Source organism: Pongo abelii, chromosome 17, assembly GCF_028885655.2.
Source record: "Pongo abelii isolate AG06213 chromosome 17, NHGRI_mPonAbe1-v2.0_pri, whole genome shotgun sequence".
Classification (NCBI taxonomy): Eukaryota; Metazoa; Chordata; class Mammalia; order Primates; family Hominidae; genus Pongo; species Pongo abelii.
The window spans coordinates 27,092,696-27,120,575 of NC_072002.2; the positions used below are offsets into that span (position 1 = coordinate 27,092,696).

The 27,880-nt window shown below is 38.2% G+C and overlaps 1 protein-coding gene across 5 annotated transcripts in view; it reads right to left on the minus strand.

Moving 5' to 3' along the window:
- The window catches only part of PTPRM (protein tyrosine phosphatase receptor type M), an 844,030-nt gene that overhangs the window by 468,323 nt on the left and 347,827 nt on the right, over positions 1-27,880 (minus strand). For all 5 annotated transcript variants that reach the window (XM_009252252.4, XM_054537539.2, XM_054537541.2 and 2 more), the window contains one exon: positions 10,377-10,492. In XM_009252252.4, coding sequence (XP_009250527.2) covers positions 10,377-10,492 — 116 coding nt within the window. The remainder of the gene's footprint in view (positions 1-10,376; positions 10,493-27,880) is intronic.

Sequence of the window (27,880 nt, forward strand, 5' to 3'; positions counted from 1 at the left end):
AGTGGAGGGTGAGTAAGGTGAACAGGAGCTTTATGGAATGACAGAATAGCACAAAGGAAACCCATAGTGGTCAGCTCCGCTCCACAGTGAGGGTGTCCCAACAAGTGTTTAGCTCTCAGCAGAGAGGAGACGCTTGAGTGGGTAGCTCCTCTACACAGGCAGGTCATCCAGTCAAGTGCTCAGCTCTCAGCAGAGAGGAGACCCTGGAGTGGGCAGCTCCTGTCCCCAGGCAGGTCTGCCTGAGTGCTCAAGTCTGGCTGAGTCCATGGATTTTATGGGCTTCAGAGGGGAGGAAGTGTGTACTGATCGGTTCATGGGCACCAAAAAGCACCATAATTTCCCACTCCCGGACTGCAGGACTGACAGCTCCCAGGCTTCAGGCCTTCCCTGGCTTGAAGGTGGGACTTCACCGGGGAACTCCCCCATCTGCCCTGGAGCCCGTCTGCTTCCTGTTCATGGTACCCAGGCTGTTCATGCTGAGGGGCACCTGCAGGCCAGTGCCAAACTGCCCTCAACACCCCCTCAGCCTTCCTCCCATGCTTGTCAGTGCCTAAAGTCAGGAAGGGGCTGAGGCGGCAGGGGGCTGGCATGTCAGCGCTGCCCTGGGCGCACACACATCTGGCTGGGTTGCAACAGCACCTGGGTTTGGCCTCAACTTTGCTCCAAGATTGAAGTGGGCACTGGGAACAGGGAGAGGCCAGGCAGTGGAAGCAGGCACTTTGAAGCCTGCAGGTGCAGAGGTGTCTTCCTGGGTCCCTGAGAGTGCAAAGATGCCCAGGTCCACAGCCGTGGCTGGGTGGCTGCAGCTGTGCCTGGGAGGGCAGGGCTCCTGCCTGCTCCCAGCCTCTAAGAGCACAGAGATGCTGGGTCTGCAGCCACGGCTGGGCAGCCGCAGCTGCGCTCAGGGAGCATGAGGTTCCTGCCCCGCCAGCTCAGCAGTGGGTGGAGCTTCTACCTGTTCCCAGTTCCTGCCAGCCCCATGAAGCAGGCAGCCCCAACCATGGCCATTTCTGTCTTCCTTTCTCATGGGATAGCCTCGGATACTTGGAAGCAAGAAGAGCAAGTGAACCTTCCACTGAATATAATAAAAGAAGAAAGGAGGCTTTCCCAGAATGTACAGTTTGTAGGCCCAAAGGAAGCAGACCTTAAGATTAGTGGTGATGCCCTTCCTTCTCTTCTGCCCTCCAGACTGACACAACCTGACCAGTAGTTTTAAAAGTCCAATTTCAGACACAGGGAGAGTGGGAGGAAGGTGAAGGTCAAAAAACTACCTATCAGGTATTATGTTCGCCACCTGGGTGACAAAACCACTTGTACACCAAACCCCAGCAACACAAAATCTACTCATGTAACAAACCTGCATATGTACCCTCTGACCTAAAATAAAAGCTGGAAAGAAAAAAATAAAAATAAAAAGTCCAATTTCAAGTCGAGGCCAGGAGACCTCAAGGTTGCTATGGAGGAAGGGGCTCTCTACTGCCCTACCTGTTCCTGCCACATCCTACAGCACCTGTTGCTTACATCTTTTTTTGGCTTAGTTAGATAATATCACAAAGGAAAAATTATTAATTAATTTCTTCTAGAGTATCCCTAGACATGTTATACTGTTTCATCAATATAAAAGAAATCTTTATTTTTAAATAAAGGTAATCCAAAATCATCTAAGTTAAAACATAAGGTATACGCCTAAAGGTTTTCAGTAGCTTCAGTCTGATTGTTCAGTATATTATATAAATATAGATATAGATATTTAACTGACTAAAACAATAATGGATGTGATTTTAACTACTCAAAATTTTTTAGAGCAAATGGTTCCCATAGCAACTAAAGACAGTCCTCCTTTATGCATTTCTAGTATTTTCTGGGATGCTAAGTGATGTTAAATTTATGCTTTAATATATATGGCATAAAATACCCAAGTTAAGCTTGTGAAGGGAACCATAATTTTACTTCTTTTCATATCATTTTGTGGCTTTTATACATAATAACAAAATTGTTCTGAAATACAGTTGTGATTTTTTTCCTTATAATCAACAAATGAAACTAAAAGCCACCTAGAGAGGTTGACCAAAAGCGTGTATCCATAGCACGAAAGCCAAGGAAACATCACATACATACAAAAACAACTTTAATTGTACATTCTGATCAATGCTATCATTTAAATTACATGATACTTATGAATTCATGAGGAACTATCTATGTCTTTTTCTGCAGTACTAAAGATGCATTATGGTTACAATACAACATAGACGGCCTGGGTTCAAATCCGAGCTCTTGTGATTAGCAATGCGCCATTGGAAAAGTCATTAAAACTTTCTAAGCCTCAGCTGCTTCTTCTATAAATGGACATATAATAAAATTCTTGTAGGGATCAATGAAAAAAATGCCTGAACATCACCTACCAGAGTAACTAGCACATAGCAGTGTTCAGTAAATGTAGTTGCAATTACTTTATTTCAAACACACCGGCTGAAGTCAGTAATATAAACACTATTCATATAATTTTTAATTTATTCATTCAAAAGCCAAATTCTATGGTAGATCAGTGAAACTGTTCCCAATGAAAATCATTGTAGGTTATAAAAATCTCAAGGTTTCCCTCTTTTCTCTCAGAAAAAGTTCTAAAATTATCTGAGCTCAAAAACAAAATGTGAGCAAGTTATCAGACTGGAGAAACATACTTTTTTCATGATTGCGTAGCTCATATCCAGCTTGGTGGAATTATATGTCAAACTCTCAAAAGAAAAAAATATATCAATCTCTAGGCCAACAGCTAAAAAACTGTTAACTCTAAGTAAGTTTTTTTAAGAAAATTAAACTTCTCAAAGGAAGAACTCAAATGGAATTACATTCTTTACAAAAGGTGGATGGGGTACGTTTAATTCATCTATTACTATGACACAGGTCTTGCTATTCTGCAAACTCATACGGAATATCCTTATTAAAGGTATATTTCTTATGTTCAGGGAGATCATGGAAAAAATAAAGGTATGTGTCTATAACATTTAATGTGGATGCTATGGCAAGAAAGTTTTTAAGGAAGAATTAGGAAAGAAGTTTTATGACAGAGTAAGAAAACCTAGGCAAAGGGTACAAGAAATGAAGGTTTAGGAAAGATGATATATTGACCATATTTGCTTCTAAAATTACTCCAACATATGCCTGTTTTTATTAATCAGTTTTTGCAACTCTGCATGATATTTGCTATATAGCCTGAAGCAGCAGAGGCACCACTACGTTCTATGAATTGCTCCTCTCATCAAAGACCATCCTCTGAACAGGAACTGTAGGCCTAAAGCAATCATCCAGAGAGAAACAATTTCCTCTGTGCTTGTTTTCCTGCTCTAACTACGAATCTACTTTTGATGCTCGCTCACCTGAAGGAGCTACACGACTTGTTTGGGTAGCCAGTAAGCCCCATGCATTAGCAGGTATTCACTGAGCATTTTGCTATGTGACAAGCACTAGTCTAGGTGCTCGGTTGTACCAGTGTTTTTAACAGTATAGCAGTCCTCCCTGTGCCATGGGAGACACATTTCAAGACCCCTAGTGGATGCCTGAAACCATGGACAGCTTCTGTCATGTCTTGCACAAACAAACAATGCCTCCTTGTACATCTTAACTAAGCACTTACCATGCACTGTGGCTGTAAACTTTTGCAGTCAGAGGTACAACAGCAAAACTAGAACGAATTTCTTTTTCCTTCTTCACAATTTCAAGTATAGAAGATTCTTTCTTACTATAGATCTTGGCAAGCAGTGCATACAATTTTTTTCTTTCCTTATTAGGTTGAGCACTTTCACCTTTTCACTTGAAGGAAGCACTTTATGCCTTCTCTTTGGCATATCCAAATTGCCATCATCACTACTCCTGTGCTTTGGGGCAATGGTTAAGTAAAGTAAGGGTGACTTGAACAAAAGCACTGTGATCCTGAGACAGCCTATCTGATAACCAAGACACCTCCTTAGTAACTACTGGGTGGGTAGTGGGATTTGTTGGACAAAGGGATGATTCATGTCCTCAGTGGGACAGGGTGGGACAGAGTAACTTTTCATCGTGCTGCTCAGAATCGTGCACAATTTAAAACTTATGAATTGTTTATTTCTGGAATTTTCCATTTGACATTTTCGGACCACATTTTCATCGACCACAGGTAACAGAAACCATGGAATGTGAAAATCTCGGATAAGAGGGGACTACAGTACTTTACAGTAACATCATCTGATTTCCTTTTCTATTTGTATAAACTAATACACATTATGGAATCATTTTAAAAGGCTATTCTGGTGCATTACTTATAATAAATGCCAAGCACTGCTTGCAAAACAGTAAAACTCTCAATTATATTGTGCTATGATGGATCTTAAAGTTCTAAATTTAACACAGGTAAATCACAGTAAATCTGAGACTATCAGGTTAAAAGGCTAATATTATTTGAGATGCAAGATCACTCAGTGAAGAAAAATGTCCAAGAGAAAAAATTCATGCATTTGTAAATAAATAACAATACTTATACATAAGTATAAACATGTACATATATATACAGACATAAACGTATTAGACATATAAAACTGACTTTCAATAATAAAATGGAGCTACCTATAATAAACATAAAAACTGGATATACAACTGCACTAAAGTTTCCTACATTTTCTGGGCTTCTGTTTTCTCGTCAATAAAATTAGGAATTTAATTTGAAGATTGCTCCAAATTCAGAGGTTACGTAATTGTGTAATTTTAAAAAGTAAGATATTTAAAAATGGTATGGACCTCTAACATCTGTGAAGAGAAAGGGGTTATTTTCCAGGTTTCCACTGCCAACTACTATTCACTCAACATGCACACCTCAACCCCTAGCCTAATCAAAGATCATGTTCATCCACTGTTGAAAAGACATCGCTCCTCCCGCCTTGTCTTCTGCATTTTGTCCTGGAGGCAGAACCTTTGTATTTCCCACCCACTCTGAACGTGATGTGGTTGCTAACAAGAGTAACGAATGCAGGAACCTCTACAACGATTACACGAAATGAATTAAAGAGCAGAAGTTACAAAAACACCAAAATGGGACCCCAGGCAGGGGAAGAGGAAGGCAGTGGCCCCCATGCCACAGGTCTTGTAACTGCATATGCATGAGTCATCTATAGGTACATAAACACTAGCTAGCTTTGGTTATCACCTTCATTTACTGAAAAGTATTATAAATAGAAAGTCCTGAGAGAAACAAGCAAATGTAGGCAAATAATATTTGGAATACTGAAGAAAGAACAATGAAGGTTTTAATACAACCATACATAGCTTAAAGGTCAGTGACTACATAAAAAATATACAACATCAGAAGTTGCCCATCAGCAAACAAAAATTATTTATTTTTATTTGTTTATTTATTTTTGAGACGGAGTGCAGTGGCACGATCTCAGCTCACTGCAACCTCCGCCTCCCGGGTTCAAGTGATTCTCCTGCCTCAGCCTCCTGAGTAGCTGGAACTACAGGCACATGCCACCACATCCAGCTAATTTTTGTATTTTTAGTAGAGACAGGGTTTCACAATGTTGGCCAGGATGGCCTCGATCTGATCTCGTGATCCACCCGCCTTGCCCTCTCAAAGTGCTGGGATTACAGGCGTGAGCCACCGCACCCAGCCAAGAAAGTACTTTCAAAAGTATAAAAGTGTACAGAAAGTATAAAAAGAAAATCTCAAATTCCATTTTCTCTTTTCAGTGTTATATATATACACACACATACATACAGTATATGTATACAGACACTGAGATATTTTCAAAATGTGGGCTCAAAAAGTGATCGGAGGGTTGATAGCAAAAATTACAGTAATATTTTGGGTGCTTGAATGATTTCCATAAATACATTTAATTTTAGTATCTCACACTGTTGCAGTCCATGTTTATATGAATAGATTGCCATATCTGATAACATATCACAAGTATCTTCAAGAACTGCATTGCACATAGGTTTTTCAATACAAGAAAAGAGTTCTACAAATGTTGTCTTCCTACTGTCTGGAAAATTTTTTAAAGTATTTTGTAGCTGTAACAATGGATGCGCTCACACACTGGGTTTTATTCTATTGTTCAGTGTTCTAGAAAAAACAATCCCACTTGGCAACATAACCTGTGTGGTCCACAGATGAGACGAAGAAAATATAAACAGATGGGACACATCTGTTAATCATAAACATTTCTTCATTAGTGTCATCATCAGATTTATTTATGTTATGTTATTATGAAAGACTCTGACAAGGGTTATATTTAATCTATATTTTAAAAAATCAAGACCTTGGTCATTTTTCACAGGTATGGATCAATATGACATGTAATACATATAAACATTATTTTCTATGGTCAGGATGACACCTTGATATTAACAATCTAATATTGGTCACACCCAAATTCTTCTATCAAAGCATAAGTGCACAATGCCTATTCATCTACCTTCCAAATTCAAGAAGACGGTATAGTAGAGTGGAATTACTTAAAGGTGAAATAAAAGTAAATAAACAGAGTTGTATTATTGCCAGCTATGTCATTTTTCTTTGTGACCCAGGACAATCCTAAACTTCCAACTCCTCTTCTATAAAACAGATAAACTACCATGGGATACAACCATGAAACTTTGTGCAGAATACCTATTGTGGGCCTCAAAAGACTGCAACACAAGTATTAAAAATTATTGTAAATAGGTCGGGCATGGTGGCTCACGTCTGTAATCCTAGCACTTTGGGAGGCCAAGGCAGGTGGATTGCTTGAGCCCATGAGTTTGAGACCAGCCTAGGCAACATGGCGAAAACCTGTTTCTACAAAAAATACAAAAAATTAGCCACGCGTGGTGGTGCACACCTGTAGTCCCAGCTACCTAGGAGGCTGAGGTGGGAGGATCATCTAAGCCCAGGTGGTCGAGGCTGCAGTGAGCCGAGATCATGCCACTGCACTCCAGCCTAGGTGACAGAGTGAGACCTTGTCTCAAAAAAATATTGTAAATGATTATATTAAAAAACACCAATGTACTCCCAAACAAAGATGTATTATTAATTTCTAAATATTGACTCACTCTTGAGAGAGATTCGAATCACAGAAAAAACTAAAAATAAGTTTTTTCTTCAATTTTCTGCCTGGATCTCAGGATTATTTTGAGGACCCAAATGAGTTTACATGCAGACAGGCGTTAGTGTATTACAACTCTAGATTAGAAAGACCTGGTCCATGACGAAAGGTTTGCATATCTTCACAACCTCTAAAGAATAGCCTGAGAAAATGTTCAAGGGGGAGTGAGGGGTCCTGGGCAAGAGGGCAGAAAGGGCTGTGCAAAACCAGCATCTGCTGAAAACCTTCATCACTACTGGAAACTGCTTTGTACACACATAGATTAATAGAAACCACCCTTGCAGGTGAAGGACATGGGTCTTATTTCATAAGCTATTAATAAAATAAATATTTCCCCACAAAATGCCTACCCAACCAGGGAAAATAAATTATTTAACAGTAAAATTATTCTAACATCACAAAGATTCACTAACCAAATAGTGTCCTGATTCCAGGATAAAGTAAGTTTCAGTAAAAAGCTCAAAGTCACAACAGTTCTATCTGTGTCATCTCCTTCTTGACAGTGCAGTGTAGAAAGCTGCAGTGCAATAAATGGTCACTGAAGACAAGAGGGGTCAGAAAAGACTCAGCAAGAGAAAAAGAAAGGCATTAAGGGATGGATTGTGAAAACAACTACCAACACTATCATTCAAATCTAATGAGAAAAAAATCAAAGATCAGTACATGGAAAATTAAACGTTGGGGTCAAACTGAGGCAACTGAATACAGGTACCAGTTATACATTATGTCTGCCTTCTTTCTTTCCTGATTTGGAATGTGTGTTGTATTTTGCTTCACACTAGTAATTTCCAACCCTGGGTGCACACTGGAATCACTTGGAGAGTCTTTAATAAAACATTGCGTGCTGGGCCCCACCATAGACCAATTAAATGAGAATCTGGAAATAGACAAGACATTTGTGAAAAAACAAAACAAAACAAAACAAAACAAAACCCTTCCAAGTTGTTCTATAGTAGAGTTAGGGCTGAGAACTTTGCATTTAGACACTTTGTTTTTCAAACCCCAAAATTGTAAGTAGCTTTCTCCATACCACATGACAAATTATCTTTAAAACTAAGTTACTGGATGTGTAAGAAGTAGTGAAAGATTCCCAACCCAAATAAGTGCTCAAGTTTAAGCAGGAGCACACCAAGTCCAGGACATTTACAAAAATAAAAAGAGCAAGTCATGTCCTCAACAAACCTTAAATTCTTGGGAATATCTAAGATGACTCTGTTGAGGTGAGAGCTTAGACTTAATATAGTACTTATATTGTATTCTCTAGACTCAATATAGTATTTATATTGTATTCTCTCAAGTAATATCATAAATATTAGGAGCAAAACATATTTTTCCACAAATAATTAAGATTTCTAGAGATAAAGGAACAAATAGTTTCATTTTTATAAGGTGCTTAATACTCTGCAGAAAATGTCAATAGAAGATGTTTGTCTCATCATTAATTACCACAGATGGCCAATCTTGATTGTGTTTAATACCAAATAGCCATTATCTGAGAAAACAATTCTGAATTCTAACATCAAGAGTTTAAAACAACTGGAATGTAGGTTAAAAAGAGAAAAAAAATTTGAATACTGAGGACAGTTTTCACAAGCTGCAAAAAACTCTTAAGTTAGCAGTTACGAAACTTTTACAGACAAAGAAGAAAGTAAAGATGAACTTGGAATATACAATATAATTCTCTGCATACACTTCCTGGCCAGCAAAGTCTCTAAAAGGGACAGTAGGATATGTAAAAATAGAGTGACACTGGGCAGAGGGGGTGGAACATCCTGGCAGAGAAAACAACAAGAAGCCTCTCCAGAATGCATTTCCCATCTGACAATGCATTGCTGATTAATCTTGGGACAGTACACTCAAATGTCTCCCATTTTCCCCAGAAAGAGAAGAATAAAAATACTGTTGGGCTGGGTGCAGTGGCTCACACCTGTAATCCCAGCACTTTAGGAGTCCAAGGCAGGAGGATCACTTGAGGCTAGGAGTTTGAGACCAGACTGGGCAACAAGGGAGAATCCATCCCTATAAAAATGACAAAATAATTACTCAAGCATGGTGGCATGTGCCTGTAGTACCAGCTACTTGGGAGGCTGAGGCAGGAGGATCACTTGATCCCAGGAGGTTGAGTGAGATGGTACCACTCTACTGCATCCTGGGCAAGAGAGGGAAACCCTGTCTCTAAGACAAATACAAAACAAAACAAATGACTACTGATTTACATTGCAGTGATTAAAAGGAATAAAGGATTTAAAAATTACAGAGTGTCACACGAAGTCTCCCATCACAATCATAATTACACTGCGAGGCATGACAGGATGTGGAGAGATGGCGCGTGCAGAGACAAGGCCAGCACGCATGATGGAGCAGAAGCCAGTGTGGAGCACAACTGTGTACACAGAAGGGTTAAAACCCGAAGGACAGTTCAACTCAGTAGCAAACTAAAAGTAAATAGATAATACTTTAAAAAAAAAACAAAAGAAACCCACACAAAACAAAACAAGGAAGGATAAGGACAAAGAATCAACACCACTCAAGATGAAAAATGAGCAGCCTCCAGATTAATGCTTAAAAGGAAGAAACAAGAATGCAATTGGAGAATACCAAGGCGGGGGAAATCCCAAACCTAGAGCTTAAAGAAGTAGGTGGCATTCTGGTTAGAAGGGACAGGCAATTTAATCCCACTCATTCTGTCAGGATTCCTGAGAGCATGGATGTATTCATGCAACCCTCTGCCATGCAAAACACATATGGTGGAATTTGAATAATTACAAAACAAGTCACACAATTGATCACTACACCAAAAAAATATAATTTAAAAGCTCAAAAGTAAAATATGTATTATTAATTTCTAAGTTTAAGCTTATAGCTTGGAAATTCAAATGACAAAAAGGCCTATGAAGTGTTGTGTGGTGTGTATGTGTGTAAGAGAGAGAGAGAGAGAAAGAAAGAGACTCCTTAGATTTTTCTCAAGAGGAAGACTTAGGAGAAGAGTGCTATATTTTGTAATTTAATAAACTGCCGTATAAGTAATTTGACAATCAGATCTTCCAAGCAAGATGACTAAGGAAAAAAAAAGGAAATTCACAAAAGATGTGTAAACAAAAATAATTAGCTTTTATAGATTACTAAGTAATCTGGCTACTTATTAACAAAGAAGGAAACTCTTACACTAGGACCTGAGTCTGTTTCTCTGGGTTGCTCCTGCAGGGTGAGTGTATTCTTCCTGCTGGACTCTCATCCACTGATGAAAATGAGTTACTGTACCTGTAACCAGAGCCTGTCTCCTGCCACGGTCCTGCCGATGGCACTGCACTGGAAGGTAGCAAACTGGCCGGCATTAACTTCCACATTCTGAATCCGCAGGAAGTGAGGAGTCCTGGCTACATAAAGAAAAAGAATGAAAGATATTAAAAGTGGAGATTTGTAACTAATATATATCTTCTTCAATCTATCTGCAATTTTTGGCCTTTCAATTTTGTTCACCTTGGGAAAAAAATAATGCTTTTGCTTATATGAGCTTTAAAGATTTAATTATAATTTTAAAAAAAATCATTAAAGGTTTTGGTATGTTGTGTAAAAGAATAACAAAAAGCCAAGCATTCTGGAATAGAACAAAACAGAAAGGAGATATTTTATTGTTCCTGCTGTGCAAATTATCATAGCTCAGCAGTCTTCTTGTAATAACAGATCTGTATTAATAAAGATTATACTGAAACCTAATTGATGTTTTGAACAAAAACATATTAGATATTTATACCAGCAACATGAAAAGAACAGTAAGAAGTTAAATGATGTTGTCAAGGAAGCTTTTCAAGCCAAGTACACAGCTGTACATAATATATATTTTAATACAACTAACTGGTATGCAGCATTACTTATGTAATATTTTTCAGCTACCAAAAATACTACTCCTTTAGACACACTCTGTGAAATGATGCTGAGACTGCCATAACATGGCAATGTTTGCTGATTCTTATTTCCAATTCAAGAACTAAGAAGGATTCCAAATGGCGAACACCATTGTCTCATAATGTACACTGTCCATATGGGACAGCTGTTTACATAAAGGATTATTCTATTTGGTATGAGAAGCACAGACCAATTTCTGCATCACACTGAAAACAGGTGTCCAGGAACTAGGATGGTAAGTCAGGACTTAAATTTTATGAAAATTCTACTTTTAGGAAAACATTCCCTTATTGTAACAATGATAGAGTGAAAGAGTAACAAAGCGGGAAGGGTGAGCACAGAAGAGTGCTTCCCACAGAAGAGGTGGGAAGCAAAGAGGATGACCATACTTTCTAGGAGAGACAGATAGATCTGGATAATAACTAGAATACATCTGTTATGCCTTGCCAGCTCTTCCCCACTGCAAATGTGTCTTCAGCCAGTCTAGGCAGCTTCAAAAAAGGGTGCCCCACTACTGGGTAGCAAAAGATTACAAACTAGTGCTCATATTAGCCTGGGCAGAACGTAATTAGCAATGGAAGTTGAGTTACTACTTCAGAACAAAGAACAAAGAAAAACTTAATTTAATGTCAAAAACACACAGGAAAGCCCCACTATTAATTTGGAGGCCACTAATAATTCAGACAAAGTATTCATGATGCTCAGCATGCAAAATGTTCTAAATAACTTCCAACAAAGCAGTATAACCATGGACCATTGTTTCTTAATAGTAATATATTAACATACAACTCTATGATCTCTGCTTTTCACTGACTTAATCAAATTACCCCTTGCTCAAGAATAACATAATTATGTGTTTTTAAAAGATCTCTGCAAAAAGTCCCTAAATGAATTTCTCTTTTAGTCTTTGTTCCTGAAAAAGTCAAAGACCCATTGTTTTTAGAAAATGGAACAAGGTAACCTTTATTGAGTACTTACGTGCCAAAAACTTTTCCATTGAGTACTCACAAATGTTCTGTGAGGGAGATATTTTCTCCATTTCCAAGATGGGGAACACTTATGGGTACTTGGCTAGTAAGTGTAAGAAAAAGAACAAACTCCAGTATATCCAGCTCCAAACACCAGGCTCGGTTTATGAAGCCACAGTGCCTCTCCCCAGACTTCCCACCATCTGTGCCTTTCCTTATCTCTTCATCCCACTTGCAGTGGCTCCCCTGGGTCTGCCTGCTGGAATTTTCAAGGCATTTCTCAAATGCTGTTCCTTCTATGAAGCTTCTGTAGATTCGCTCACCTTGTGGTTAGGCCTTCTAATATCACAACGGCCACAGCGCTTGATGCAACAGAACTTGATGTTATCGCCTCACACACAGCAGATACTCATTATCATCATTAAATTCATATTACTTAAAATTATTAAAACAACCCACCTATCCTTAAAGACTGTTCATTTTAGATTTCAATTTCTGTAGAATTCTACTCTCTCACTCTCATCTGATACTAATGAAATTTTACCATATAAAAAACTTTATAATCATTATGATTTTAGGTTTACCTACACCACAAGTCCCCAACATGAATAGAGTTCACTAAGAATTTTAAGATTTAACTCAATTAATAGGAATATATTAGAAGCCAAAAGCTGTTTTCTTGTCAAGGAAATTTAAACAAATTTCTTCTAATAAATCCATTTTAGTACATGTGTCATTAACTGGAAACATTAAAAAAAATTCCCCCATGAAATAATTCTAAGCATACTCCCAAAGCTGTGCAAGCTGAAGCTGGATGACTTGATAAAACTTCAAAAGATTAATCACCACCACTGTGTGGGCCACTCAGAAAGCCCACTGGAATACCTGCCTCTTCCACATTCTGCTCCAGGGAGTAACCGTGGCTGTGACACTACTATCATCACTGAAGACGCTTCAAATCCAACACCCAGAAATCACAACTGGCTGCCTTCTGGACTCAGAATCTGAGTTTATAGTTTGCTCCAACCATTACTCTTTGATTTCTTTTTGTTTCCTTGTTATAATCTAAATTCGCTCTCTTTTATAGATTTCTTACCTTGCAATTTATAACACAAATGTCTCTGCACAGCAATCAACCCACTTTCTTTTTTTGAAGGAACTTCTACATAGGGAAAATATGGGGACCCATTCAGATCCCCAGAGTTGGTATAAAGATTATTTTAAAGTGAAAACATTTGAGCAAAAGAAGATGCAGAAAGAAATCATATCTGAACTTCAAGTAGCTGACTAAAACAGAGCTTTCCCAGAAAAAATAGTTGCCATTGATTCCCCTGTAAGGGAGTTGCCTAATTCAGCTCCCAGGTAGACAAACTGCCTGTTGCCATTACCATCAAAAAGCCTGATAGAACTTTCTACATTTTCCCACTGAAGCCCTAAAACCACTCCCCAATCTTTTGTTAAATTTGGAATACAAACCTTTATCTCTGGTTATTTAGTGAGTTTTCCATTGCTGGGAACTCTGGCCTGCAAATGTGAAAATAAACTTTGTCTTTTCTTCAATTAATCTGTCTCTTGTCAGTTAATCTGCAGGTCCCCAACTACTGGACCCAAATCAGAAAAGGAAAAGTTTTCCTTCCAATAATATCTAAGGACAATGCCTTGAAGCCTCATTCCACATGTTGACCAACCCCCGCCTTCCATCTCCCTGTGGAGTGTTAAAGCCTGAAGTTATCTGGCACACTCAGAACAATAGGTTCTCTCCCTGGTGCTGGTCTCTCCAGTGGATTTCCCAGACACCTAATCCTGCTCTCCCCCAGCTACAGGTTACTCCAGCAAGCTAGGTCTCTAACACAAGGTGTCTGGGTATATAGCCATTTCTTAGGATAACTTGGGTTAAAGGGGTATTGCACTCAGGGCCACTATTCTAAATTTTACCCTGCTCAGTTAAGCTGGTCAGTTCTGAGTCTGTGCTGAAGGGTTGTTAAATATTTTCAGTATGACTCCTGATGTATGTATCGCAGCAGAATTATGCTACTAAAAGGCAGTGCTATTGGCGCCTAGAAAGCAGAGGCTAGAGACACTGCTAAAATGTGCAGGATAGCTCCCACGACAAAAAATTAGCAGGTGCCAAAATCTCAATAGCACCAAGGTTGAGAAACCCTAATACATATCATACATAAACAAGTTTACTGAAACATCCCCCATTATTGAACACTGAGGTTTGTTTCCATTACATATAATGCTAAGATAAAAGTTTTCATAATTAAAACCTTTATTTTTTTCATAAGTTAAACTATTAGAAATTACTAATTAAAAAATACATGCATTTTTGCCAGTTCTGAAATGGTGGCATAGAAGCAAGTTGGCTTCACTCACTCCCACAATAAATAAATAAATATACAGCACAGAGATTATCACCAGCAATACCCAAGAACTCAAATATGAGGATGAGACTATTCCAGGAGCCAGAGACATGAAAAATTTCTGAGTAGAGGGAAGAAAACCAGACTTCAATATCTGTGAAACCCCAACCCACAATCTGCCCAGCAGAAAGTATCCGGAAAATTTCCTCTGACTCATAATTTCTACATTGGAAAAAATGAGGTCAAAGTGGGTAAACAATTTCCCCACTATTTTGGATCGCCTGGCAGGAAATCTGTCCCTTCCCCAACCCAATGGAAGCATCAAAAGTGCCTGAAGGGAGAAATATCCCTAAGGACAGAGACAAAGGTAGCGGGCAGCAGGACTGCCACCCCAGCATTAGAAACTTTCTCTGTAAGTTGGCCAAAGGGATGCCAAATCAGAGTGGCTGTTAAGCAGCACCTCACTGTAGGAGAATTGTTCATCCTTTCTGCACAAACCCTTAGCCAGCCTTCCCACACTACTGGTATATCCCTTTTGGGACCTCCCAAATTCAGGGAAAGTAGCACTCTCATTGTTTACCATAACTGAGACAAACTTTGGCTTAAGGTGTCATCTAGTGCCAAAAATTAGGCAGTAACCTAGCAGAGGAAAAAAAGGGAAATCAACAGGTAAATTACAAAGAAGCTCTAAGCAAAAATGTCCAATAAAAACCAAAACAAGCCAGACTGGGAAGACTGGAATAAATAACCAACGCTTCAATGCAAAGACATAGACATACATCCACAAGAAACAAAAACAAATGAGGAACCACAGCCTCTACAAATGGACAAAGCAAGGAACCAGTGACTGACTTGAACAAGATGGTGATATGTAAACTTTATAACCAAAAACTCAAAATAGCCATTTTAAGGAAATTCACTGATCTCTAAAAAGCCACAGAAAAGCAATTCAGAAACTTATCAGAGAAACAAACAAACAAAAACAGAAATCTTGAAACTAAGAAATACCTTTGCTGAATTAAAAAATTCATTAGAGGCCGGGTGTGGTGATGCATGCCTGTAATCCCAGCACTTTGAGAGGCTGAGGAGGGCAGATGACGAGGCCAGGAGATAGAGACCATCCTGGCTAACACAGTGAAACCCTGTCTCTACTAAAAATACAAAAAATTAGATGGGCATGGTGGCAGGCGCCTGTAGTCCCAGCTACTCAGGAGGCTGAGGCAGGAGAATGGCATGTACCCGGGAGGCAAAGCTTGCAGTGAGCCAAGATCACGCCACTGCACTCCAGCCTGGGCGACAGAGCAAGACTCTGCCACAAAAAAAAAAAAAAAAAAAATTCATTAGAGGCTCTTAACAACAGAATGGGTCAAGCAGAGGAAACAATCAGTGAATCTGAAGACAGCTATTTGAAAATTTACAGTCAGAGAGGCAAAAAGAAAAAAAATGAAAAAGAACAAAGATTGTCTACAAAATACTGAAAAATACCTCAAAATACCAAATTTAAGAATTATTGGTGCTCAAGAGGTAGCTGAGCAACAGCAAGGGGCAAAAAGCTTATTAAAAAAAAATAAATTACAGAAAACTTTCCAAAACATGAAAGAGATAAATATCCAGGGACAGAAAGTTCAGAGAATACCAAACAGATTCAACTCAAATAAGGCTACCCCAAAAGATATACTGATTAGACTCTCAAAGGTCAAAGACAAAGACAGTATCCTAAAAGTGCAAAAGAAAAGAAGCAAATAACATATAAAGGAATCAGGGTTCATATGGCAACAGAACTCAATGAAAACAGGAGTTATGTATAAGAAGACATTTTCAAAGTGTGGAAAATTTTTTTAAATTGCCATCCAAGAATACTGCAGCCACTAAAGCCATCCATAGAAAAATAAAGGTCAGATAGTCTTTCCCAGACAAACAAAAGTTGAGAAAATTCATCACTATTAGATCTATCTTACAAGAAAGGCTAAAGGGAATACTTCAATCTGAAAGGAAAAAACACTAACGTGCAACAAGAAAACATGTAAAAGTATATAAAACCTACTGATAACATTAACATACAGACAAATCCAGAATTTCTAACACTGTAGCTATGGTGTGCAATCTACTCGTAACTATTATGAAGCCCAAAAGACAAATCTATCAAAAACAGTAATAGGTATGGCAACCTGTTGAGACAGGCAATATAAAAATATGCAAATTGAAACAACATAAATTCAAAATGTGAGGGGGATGGAGTTAAAGTATAAAAGCATTTTTTTTCATTTTTCTGTCCTTTTATTTGTCATCAAAGTTGTCATCTCTTTAAAATAACTTATAAGATATATTTTGTAAGCCTAATTGTAACAACAATGCAAAAACCTATAATAGATTCATTACATATAAAAAACAACAAATTAAAACATGTGACCAGAGAAAATCATTTAACTACAAAGTAGTAAGAAAGGGAGAAAGAGAAGAGCTACAAAACAACCAGAAATTAAGCAACAAAATGGCAGTAGTAAGTCTTTACTTAATAATGACATTGAATGTAAATGGAGCAAATTATCCAATTAAAAGGCATAGAGAGGCTGAACATATAAAAAACAAAGACACAATTAAATTCTTCCTACAAGAAATCCACCTCAACTATAAAGGCACACACATAGGTAAGACAAAGTGAAGTGGGTGGAAAAAGATATTCCATCTAACTGGAAAACAAAAGAGAGGAGGAGTATCTATGTTTATTTCAGATAAAATAGAGTGCAAATCAAAGACTATAAAAACAAAAATGGTAATTATATAATGATAAAGAGATTGGTTAAGAGGATAAAACAATTATAAATATTATACACCCAACACCAGAGCTCCTAAGTATATAAAGCAAACATAGATCTAAAGAGAGAGATAAACTGTAATACAGTCATAGTAGGAAACATCAACAGACCAATCATTCAGACAGAAAGTCAACAAAGAAACATTAGAGTTAAACTACATGGTATGCCAAATAGTCATAACTGACGTCTATAGAACATTTCACCCAAATGCTATGGAATACACTTTCTTTTCATTAGTACATACAAAATTAGCCAGAACAGAACATATCTTAGGCCAGAAAACAGGTCTCAATAAATTCAAAAAAGTAGAAATAATATGAAGTTATCTTTTCTGACCTCAATGGAATAAAACTAGAAATCAGTAACAAAAGGAACCTCAGAAAATACACAAACACATGGAAATTTAAAAACATGCTAGTGAACAACAAATCGAAGAAATTAAGAAGAAAATCCCATAGGTTTAGGTATGTTGTATTTCTGTTATCATTTGTTTCAATAATTTTTTAAATGACAATACTACTCAAAAATTACAAATTCAATGGAATCCCTATCAAAATACCAATGTCATTCTTAACAGAAATAGAAAATATAATGCTAAAATTTATATGGAACCAGAAAATACTCCAAATAGCCAAAGCAAGCCTGAGCAAAAAGAAAAAAGCTGGAGGCATCATAATACCTGATTTCAAAATGCAGTACAAAGCTTTAGTAACCAAAACAGCATGGTACCAGCATAAAAACAGACACATAGATTAATGCAACAGAACAGAGAACCCAGTAATAAATCTATGCATTTGTAGCCAACTTGTCTTTGACAAAGTTGCCAAGAGTATACAACGGAGAAAGGGCAGTCTCTTCAATAACTGCTGCTGGGAAAACAGGAGAACCATATGCAGAAAAAGGAAACTAGCCTCCTCTGTTTCAACATCTACAGAAGTCAAATCAAAATAGACCCAAAGATTTAAATCTAGCACCTGAAGCTACGAAACTACTAAAAGAAAACACTGGTGAAACACTCCAGAACATTGGTCTGGGCAAAGAATTTTTGTGTAAGACCTCAAGAGCAACCAAAACAAAAACAGACAAATGGGACTACATTAAGCTAAAAAGCTTCTACACAGCAAAGGAAACAATCAACAAAGTGAAAGGAGCCCACTGAATGGGAGAAAATATTTGCAAACTACCCATTTGACAGAGGACTAATCATCAGAATATACAAGAAGCTCAAATAACTCAAGCAAAAATACAAATAGTCCAGTTTAAAACTGGACATTCAAGTAGCTGTCTTCAGATTCAATGATTCTTTCCTCTGCTTGACCCATTCTGTTGTTAAGTAAGAGCCTCTAATGAATTTTCTCATAAGACATGAAAATTGCCAACGGGTACAGGAAAAAAAACGTTCAACCTCACTAATCATCAGAGAAATGCAAGTCAAAACAAAAATGAGCTATCACATTACTCCACTTACAATGGCTTTTATCAAAATTACAGGGAGTAAGGGATACTGGTGAGCATGTGGAGAAAGGGGAACCCTTGTATAGTGTTGGTGGGAACATAAATTAGTACAGCCCCTATGAAAAACTGCATTGAGGTTTCTCAAAAAAACTAAAAATAGAACTACCATAAGATCCAACAATTCCACTACTTGGTATATATCCAAAAGAAAGGAAATCAATATATCAAAGAGATATCTGCACTCCTATGTTTATTGCAGCACTATTCATAATTGCCAAAATATGGAGTCATCCTAAGTGTATATCAATAAATAAGTAAATAAAGAAAATGTGATACACATACACACACATACACACACACACACACACACACACACACGAACACAATATCTCATATTAGATTCTGGAATATTATTCAGCCACAAAAAAGCATGAAATCCTATTATTTGCAGCACCATGGATGGTACTGGAAGGCCTTATGTTAAGTGAAATAAGCCAAGCACAGAAAAACAAATAGAACATATTCTCACTCTTATGTCGGAGCTAAAATAGTGGATCTCATGAAGATAGAGTAGATTAATGGTTACCAAAGGCTGGAATGGATAGGGGGAGTGGGGGTGCAGAATGAAGAGAAGTTGATTAATGGGTACAAATATACACTTATTAGAAATAAAACTTAGTGCTTGAAGTTCAACAGGGTGACCACAGTTTGCAAAATATACTGTATATTTTAAAATATCGAGAAGATAATAACAATTCAAATTTTTCCAGTATAAAGAAAAGACAATAGTTAAGGTAATGGATATCCCAATTACACTGCTTCCATTTTTACAAATTTTATACATGTATTAAATTATCACATATACCCCCAAATATGCACTTATATTATGTATCAATAAAAATATATATATATTTTTTAGACGGAGTCTCACTCTGTCATCCAGGCTGGAGTGCAGTGGCGCGATCTGGGCTCACTGCAACCTCCACTTCCCAGATTCGCGCCATTCTCCTGCCTCAGCCTCCTGAGTAGCTGGGACTACAGGCGCCTGCCACCACGCCTGGCTAATTGTTTTTTGTATTTTTAGTAGAGATGGGGTTTCACCGTGTTAGCCAGGATGGTTGCGATCTCCTGACCTCGTGATCTGCCTGCCTTGGACTCCCAAAGTGCTGGGATTACAGGCATGAGTCACCGTGCCTGGCCAAAGATAATTTTTAAAACACACATTTTAAAAGACGTTTGACATAAATTGTCAAACTGCTTTCCATAAAAGCTTATAACAATTCACATTTTTACCATCAGGGTATGAAAGAGCTTTTTCACCACCTTTTCAAAAGTACCTTGTCATTCGCTGCAGCATGGATGTGCCTAGAGTACACACATGATGTTAAGTGATAAAAGCCAGGCACAGAAGGACAAATACCACATTCTCACTCATGTAAGAGAGATCAAAAAGTTGATCTCGGAGCTGGCAGCCAAGATGACCGAATAGGAACAGCTCCGGTCTACAGCTCCCAGCGTGAGCGATGCAGAAGACGGGTGATTTCTGCATTTCCATCTGAGCTTTGAAGAGAGCAGTGGTTCTCTCAGCACACAGCTGGAGATCTGAGAACGGGCAGACTACCTCCTCAAGTGGGTCCCTGACCTCTGACCCCTGAGCAGCCTAAATGGGAGGCACCCCCCAGTAGGGGCAGACTGACACCTCACACGGCCGGGTACTCCTCTGAGACAAAACTTCCAGAGGAACGATCAGACAGCAGCATTCGCGGTTCATGAAAATCCGCTGTTCTGCAGACACCGCTACTGACACCCAGGCAAACAGGGTCTGGAGCGGACCTCTAGCAAACTCCAACAGAACTGCAGCTGAGGGTCCTGTCTGTTAGAGGGAAAACTAACAAACAGAAAGCACATCCACACCAAAAACCCATCTGTACATCACCATCATCAAAGACCAAAAGTAGATAAAACCACAAAGATGGGGAAAAAACAGAGCAGAAAAACTGGAAACTCTAAAAAGCAGAGTGCCTCTCCTCCTCCAAAGGAATGCAGTTCCTCACCAGCAACGGAACAAAGCTGGATGGAGAATGACTTTGACGAGTTGAGAGAAGAAGGTTTCAGATGATCAAACTACTCCGAGCTACGGGAGGAAATTCAAACCAAACACAAAGAAGTTAAAAACTTTGAAAAAAATTTAGACGAATGTATAACTAGAATAACCAATACAGAGAAGTGCTTAAAGGAGCTGATGGAGCTGAAAGCCAAGGCTGAAGAACTACGTGAAGAATGCAGAAGCCTCAGGAGCCGATGCGATCAACTGGAAGAAAAGGTATCAGTGATGGAAGATGAAATGAATGAAATGAAGCGAGAAGGGAAGTTTAGAGAAAAAAGAATAAAAAGAAACGAATAAAGCCTCCAAGAAATATGGGACTATGTGAAAAGACCAAATCTGCGTCTGATTGGTGTACCTGAAAGTGACGGGGAGAATGCAACCAAGTTGGAAAACACTCTGCGGATGTTATCCAGGAGAACTTCCCCAATCTGGCAAGGCAGGCCAACATTCAGATTCAGGAAATACAGAGAATGCCACAAAGATACTCCTCAAGAAGAGCAACTCCAAGACACATAATTGTCAGATTCACCAAAGTTGAAGTGAAGGAAAAAATGTTAAGGGCAGCCAGAGAGAAAGGTTCGGTTACCCACAAAGAGAAGCCCATCAGACTAACAGCGGATCTCTCGGCAGAAACTCTACAAGCCAGAAGAGAGTGGGGGCCAATATTCAACATTCTTAAAGGAAAGAATTTTCAACCCAGAATTTCATATCCAGCCAAACTAAGCTTCATAAGTGAAGGAGAAATAAAATTACAGAACAAGCAAATGCTGAGAGATTTTGTCACCACCAGGACTGCCCTATAAGAGCTCCTGAAGGAAGCACTAAACATGCAAAGGAACAACTGTTACCAGCCACTGCAAAATCATGCCAAATTGTTAAGACCATCGAGGCTAGGAAGAAACTGCATCAACTAACGAGCAAAATTACCAGCTAACATCATAATGACAGGATCAAATTCACACATAACAATATTAACTTTAAATGTAAATGGACTAAATGCGCCAATTAAAAGATACAGACTGGCAAATTGGATAAAGAGTCAAGACCCATCAGTGTGCGGTATTCAGGAAACCCATCTCATGTGCAGAGACACACATAAGCTCAAAATAAAAGGATGGAGGAAGATCTACCAAGCAAATGGAAAACAAAAAAAGGCAGGGGTTGCAATCCTAGTCTCTGATAAAACAGACTTGAAACCAACAAAGATCAAAAGAGACAAAGAAGGCCATTACATAATGGTAAAGGGATCAATTCAACAAGAAGAGCTAACTATCCTAAATATATATGCACCCAATACAAGAGCACCCAGATTCATAAAGCAAGTCCTGAGTGACCTACAAAGAGACTTAGACTCCCACACAATAATAATGGGACACTTTAACACCCCACTGTCAACATTAGACAGATCAACGAGACAGAAAGTTAACAAGGATACCCAGGAATTGAACTCAGCTCTGCACCAAGCAGACCTAATAGACATCTACAGAACTCTCCACCCCAAATCAACAGAATATACATTTTTTTCAGCACCACACCACACCTATTCCAAAATTGACCACATAGTTGGAAGTTAAGCTCTCCTCAGCAAATGTAAAAGAACAGAAATTATAACAAACTGTCTCTCAGATCACAGTGCAATCAAACTAGAACTCAGGATTAAGAAACTCACTCAAAACCGCTCAACTACATGGAAACTGAACAACCTGCTCCTGAATGACTACTGGGTACATAACGAAATGAAGGCAGAAATAAAGATGTTCTTTGAAACCAACGAGAACAAAGACACAACATACCAGAATCTCTGGGACACATTCAAAGCAGTGTGTAGAGGGAAATTTATAGCACTAAATGCCCCCAAGAGAAAGCAGGAAAGATCCAAAATTGACACCCTAACATCACAATTAAAAGAACTAGAAAAGCAAGAGCAAACACATTCAAAAGCTAGCAGAAGGCAAGAAATAACCAAAATCAGAGCAGAACTGAAGGAAATAGAGACACAAAAAACCCTCAAAAAATTAATGAATCCAGGAGCTGGTTTTCTGAAAGGATCAGCAAAACTGATAGACCGCTAGCAAGACTAATAAAGAAGAAATGAGAGAAGAACCAAATAGACGCAATAAAAAATGATAAACGGTATATCACCACCAATCCCACAGAAATACAAACTACCATCAGAGAATACTACAAACACCTCTATGCAAATAAACTAGAAAATCTAGAAGAAATGGATAAATTCCTCAACACATACACCCTCCCAAGACTAAACCAGGAAGAAGTTGAATCTCTGAATAGACCAATAACAGGCTCCGAAATTGTGGCAATAATCAATAGCTCACCAACCAAAAAGAGTCCAGGACCAGATGGATTCACAGCCGAATTCTACCAGATGTACAAGGAGGAACTGGTACCATTCCTTCTGAAACTATTCCAATCAATAGGAAAAGAGGGAATCCTCCCTAACTCATTTTATGAGGCCAGCATCATCCTGATACCAAAGCCTGGCAGAGACACAACAAAAAAAGAGAATTTTAGACCAATATCCTTGATGAACATTGATGCAAAAATCCTCAATAAAATACTGGCAAACAGAATCCAGCAGCACATCAAAAAGCTTATCCACCATGATCAAGTGGGCTTCATCCCTGGGATGCAAGGCTGGTTCAATATACACAAATCAATAAATGTAATCCAGCATATAAACAGAACCAAAGACAAAAACCACATGATTATCTCAATAGATGCAGAAAAGGCCTTTGACAAAATTCAACAACGCTTCATGCTAAAAACTCTCAATAAATTAGGTATTGATAGGATGTATCTCAAAATAATAAGAGCTATCTATGACAAACCCACAGCCAATATCATAATGAATGGGCAAAAACTGGGAGCATTCCCTTTGAAAACTGGCACAAGACAGGGATGCCCTCTCTCACCACTCCTATTCAACACAGTGTTGGAAGTTCTGGCCAGGGCAATTAGGCAGGAGAAGGAAATCAAGGGTATTCAATTAGGAAAAGAGGAAGTCGAATTGTCCCTGTTTGCAGATGACATGATTGTATATCTAGAAAACCCCACTGTCTCAGCCCAAAATCTCCTTAAGCTGATAAGCAACTTCAGCAAGGTCTCAGGTACAAAATCAATGTACAAAAATCACAAGCATTCTTATATACCAATAACAGACAGAGAGCCAAATCGTGAGTGAACTCCCATTCACAATTGCTTCAAAGAGAATAAAATACCTAGGAAAACAACTAACAAGGGATGTGAAGGACCTCTTCAAAGAGAACTACAAACCACTGCTCAAGGAAATAAAAGAGGATACAAACAAATGTAAGAACATTCCATGCTCATGGGTAGGAAGAATCTATATCATGAAAATGGCCATACTGCCCAAGGTAATTTATAGATTCAATGCCATCCCCATCAAGCTACCAATGACTTTCTTCACAGAATTGGAAAAAACTACTTTAAAGTTCATATGGAACCAAAAAAGAGCCCGTATTGCCAAGTTGATCCTAAGCCAAAAGAACAAAGCTGGAGGCATCGCGCTACCTGACTTCAAACTATACTACGAGGCTACAGTAACCAAAACAGCATGGTACTGGTACCAAAACAGAGATATAGATCAATGGAACAGAACAGAGCCCTCAGAAATAACGCCGTATATCTACAACTATCTGATCTTTAACAAACCTGAGAAAAACAAGCAATGGGGAAAGGATTCCCTATTTAATAAATGGTGCTGGGAAAACTGGCTAGCCATATGTAGAAAGCTGAAACTGGATCCCTTTCTTACACCTTATACAAAAATTAATTCAAGATGGATTAAAGACTTAAACATTAGACCTAAAACCATAAAAACCCTAGAAGAAAACCTAGGCATTACCATTCAGGACATAGGCATGGGCAAGGACTTCATGTCTAAAACACCAAAAGCAATGGCAACAAAAGCCAAAATTGACAAATGGGATCTAATTAAACTCAAGAGCTTCTGCACAGCAAAAGAAACTACCATCAGAGTGAACAGGCAACCTACAAAATGGGAGAAAATTTTCTCAACCTACTCATCTGACAAAGGGCTAATATCCAGAATCTACAATGAACTCAAACAAACTTACAAGAAAAACACAAACAACCCCGTCAAAAAGTGGGCAAAGGACATGAACAGACACTTCTCAGAAGAAGACATTTACACATGAAAAAACACATGAAACACATGAAAAACAAAAAACACATGAAAAAATGCTCACCATCACTGGCCATCAGAGAAATGCAAATCAAAATCACAATGAGATACCATCTCACACCAGTTAGAATGGCAATCATTAAAAAGTCAGGAAACAACAGGTGCTGGAGAGGATGCAGAGAAACAGGAACACTTTTACACTGTTGGTGGGACTGTAAACTAGTTCAACCATTGTGGAAGTCAGTGTGGCGATTCCTCAGGGATCTAGAACTAGAAATACCATTTGACCCAGCCATCCTATTACTGGGTATATACCCAAAGAACTATAAATCATGCTGCTATAAAGACACATGCACATGTATGTTTATTGTGGCACCATTCACAATAGCAAAGACTTGGAACCAACAACAATGACAGACTGGATTAAGAAAATGTGGCACATATACACCATGGAATACTATGCAGCCATAAAAAATGATGAGTTCATGTCCTTTGTAGGGACATGGATGAAACTGGAAATCATCATTCTCAGTTATCGGAAGGACAAAAAACCAAACACCACATGTTCTCACTCATAGGTGGGAATTGAACAATGAGAACACATGGACACAGGAAGGGGAACATCACACTCTGGGGACTGTTGTGGGGTGGGGGGAGGGGGGAGGGATAGCATTAGGAGATATACCTAATGCTAAATGACGAGTTAATGGGTGCAGCACACCAGCATGGCACATGTATACATATGTAACTAACCTGCACATTGTGCACATGTACCCTAAAACTTAAAGTATAATAAAAAAAAAAAAAAGTTGATCTCAGAAGTCAAGAGTGGTTACTAAGGGGTAGGAAAGGTAGGGCATAGAGGGACAAGGAGACGTTGGCTAATGAAAACAAAATTACAGTTAGATATAAGTATTAATAAAGTTACAGTGTTTTACAGTACTGTAGGGTGACTATAATTAACAATAATTTCTTGTATATTTGCAAATACCTATTAATAGAAGAGAGGATATGGAATGTTCCCAGCACAAAAAAATGATAAATGTTTGAGGTGATAAGCTAATTAACCCTGACTTGGTCATTATACATTGTATACATGTTTCAAAATATCACTCTATACCTCATATATATGTATAATTATGTATCGATTTATTTTTTGTTTTTATTATTTAAAATAAAATAACAGTTTTTTAAAAAAGAAAAGGACTCAGCTCTTTCCCCCTCTGTCTGCCATGTGAGGACACAACAAAAAAGATGGAAGTCTGCAGCCCAGAAGAGGGTCCTCACCATAACCTGACCATGTTGGCACCCTGATCTCAGACTTCCAGGCTCCAGAACTGTGAGAAGTATATTTCTGCTGTTTATTTTAAAAAATACAATAAGTACTAACTTCTATAATCTTTCTTGAGAAAGTTATAAAATGCATACACTCTGCTCTATCAGCAAACGTAAAAGTTAAAAAATAATGTGAATATGAGAATTGTCGCTGGTTCTGCTAAAGGTGTGTTCATCTATGGTACGCTCAGTTTTGGAATATCACTTTCTTTTAAAGTTTTGTATCTTAATGAATTTAAGGGGTCCAAGTGCAGTTTTGTTCCTTGGATATACTGCATAGCAATGAAGTCTGGATTTTTAGTGTACCCATCACCTGAATTGTGTACATTATTCACCATAGGTAATTTCCCATCACTCACCTCTTTCCCCGTCCCACCTTTCAGGGTCTCCAATGTCTATTATACTTTCATGTCCATATATACACATTGTTTAGCTCCCACTTGTAAGTGAAAATGTGTAGTTTTTGTTTTTCTGTTTCTAAGTTATTTCACTTAACAAAATGACTGTGAGATCAGATTTCTCCAAGAACATGAAAGTCAAACTTTCTGCTAATGGTGTAAATTTTTTCAGTAAATATTAAAAGCTTATATAATCTTCCAAGCTTTTAAGATGCCTAGATTCCCCTTGTTTAGTGCTATAAATCCTAGAACCATTTTCAGGTGGCAAGCAGCTTAAGGCTGATACTATTTTAAGATTTGGATTTCAGCACATTTGTGTTCAGGCATCAATACTTCCTTCAGTCCTTTACTATCTCTGAATATATGCAAAAGTTCTTAAACCTAAATCTTCACAAAATTTTTTTATTTGTTAAATAGAGATTTTTTAAAAGTACCTATTTCACAGTGTTGATATAAAGAATAAACAAGTTGATGAAGCCAAGGTGCTCTCTGTGCCTCATACTTAGCCCACAAAAATGTTCCTTACTATTTAAAATAACTGATCTATCACTGGAACCTGGAAAAGAGCCCAAGAAAAAGAGCGCTACAGCCAGAAAAGTGTAGATCCCATGCTGAGCTGTATGCTCTGAATCTTGCCATACTACTTTAATTGTAACATCGGGTGTATACCACCTTTAGAATAGAAATTTCAATCTATCTCATATTCAAAAAGAAGCATTCTCTCTCTCTCTCCAAATTTATAGGCCCACTTGTCTCCTGGATACCCTTTCAAAATGCTATGCCAGCTTTCTTCTAAAACCTGTAGGAGATTTAAAAACTAAATATCTCCCAAGAATAACAAACAGGTTCTTAGTACAACCCTCCTATCCTCTCATTGCTTCCATATTCTGTTGCTTCTTACTAAGAAAGAATAGAGGTTTTCAGGTATTAATTGATCTCAAATAAGCCTTTGATCCCAAAGCCAAGAATTATCATTGACCAAGATACAAATCGTTTTGTAGATGTTTCATTATTATTGATTCTTCAAAGTCTGCATAAAAATACTAGCAACAAAATCAGAGAAGAGTAATTTGTGAGATCAAAGTGCAAACTGAAGTGGAACAAGAGGACTATGTCCTAACTCCCTTTTGCTTTAACTTACATTTTAATGTAATGGCATAGGTTGAAATGTACGGGATGCATGCCCAACCACCAGAATAAAAATAGTTAATATTTCTCTCTATTTGTGTAA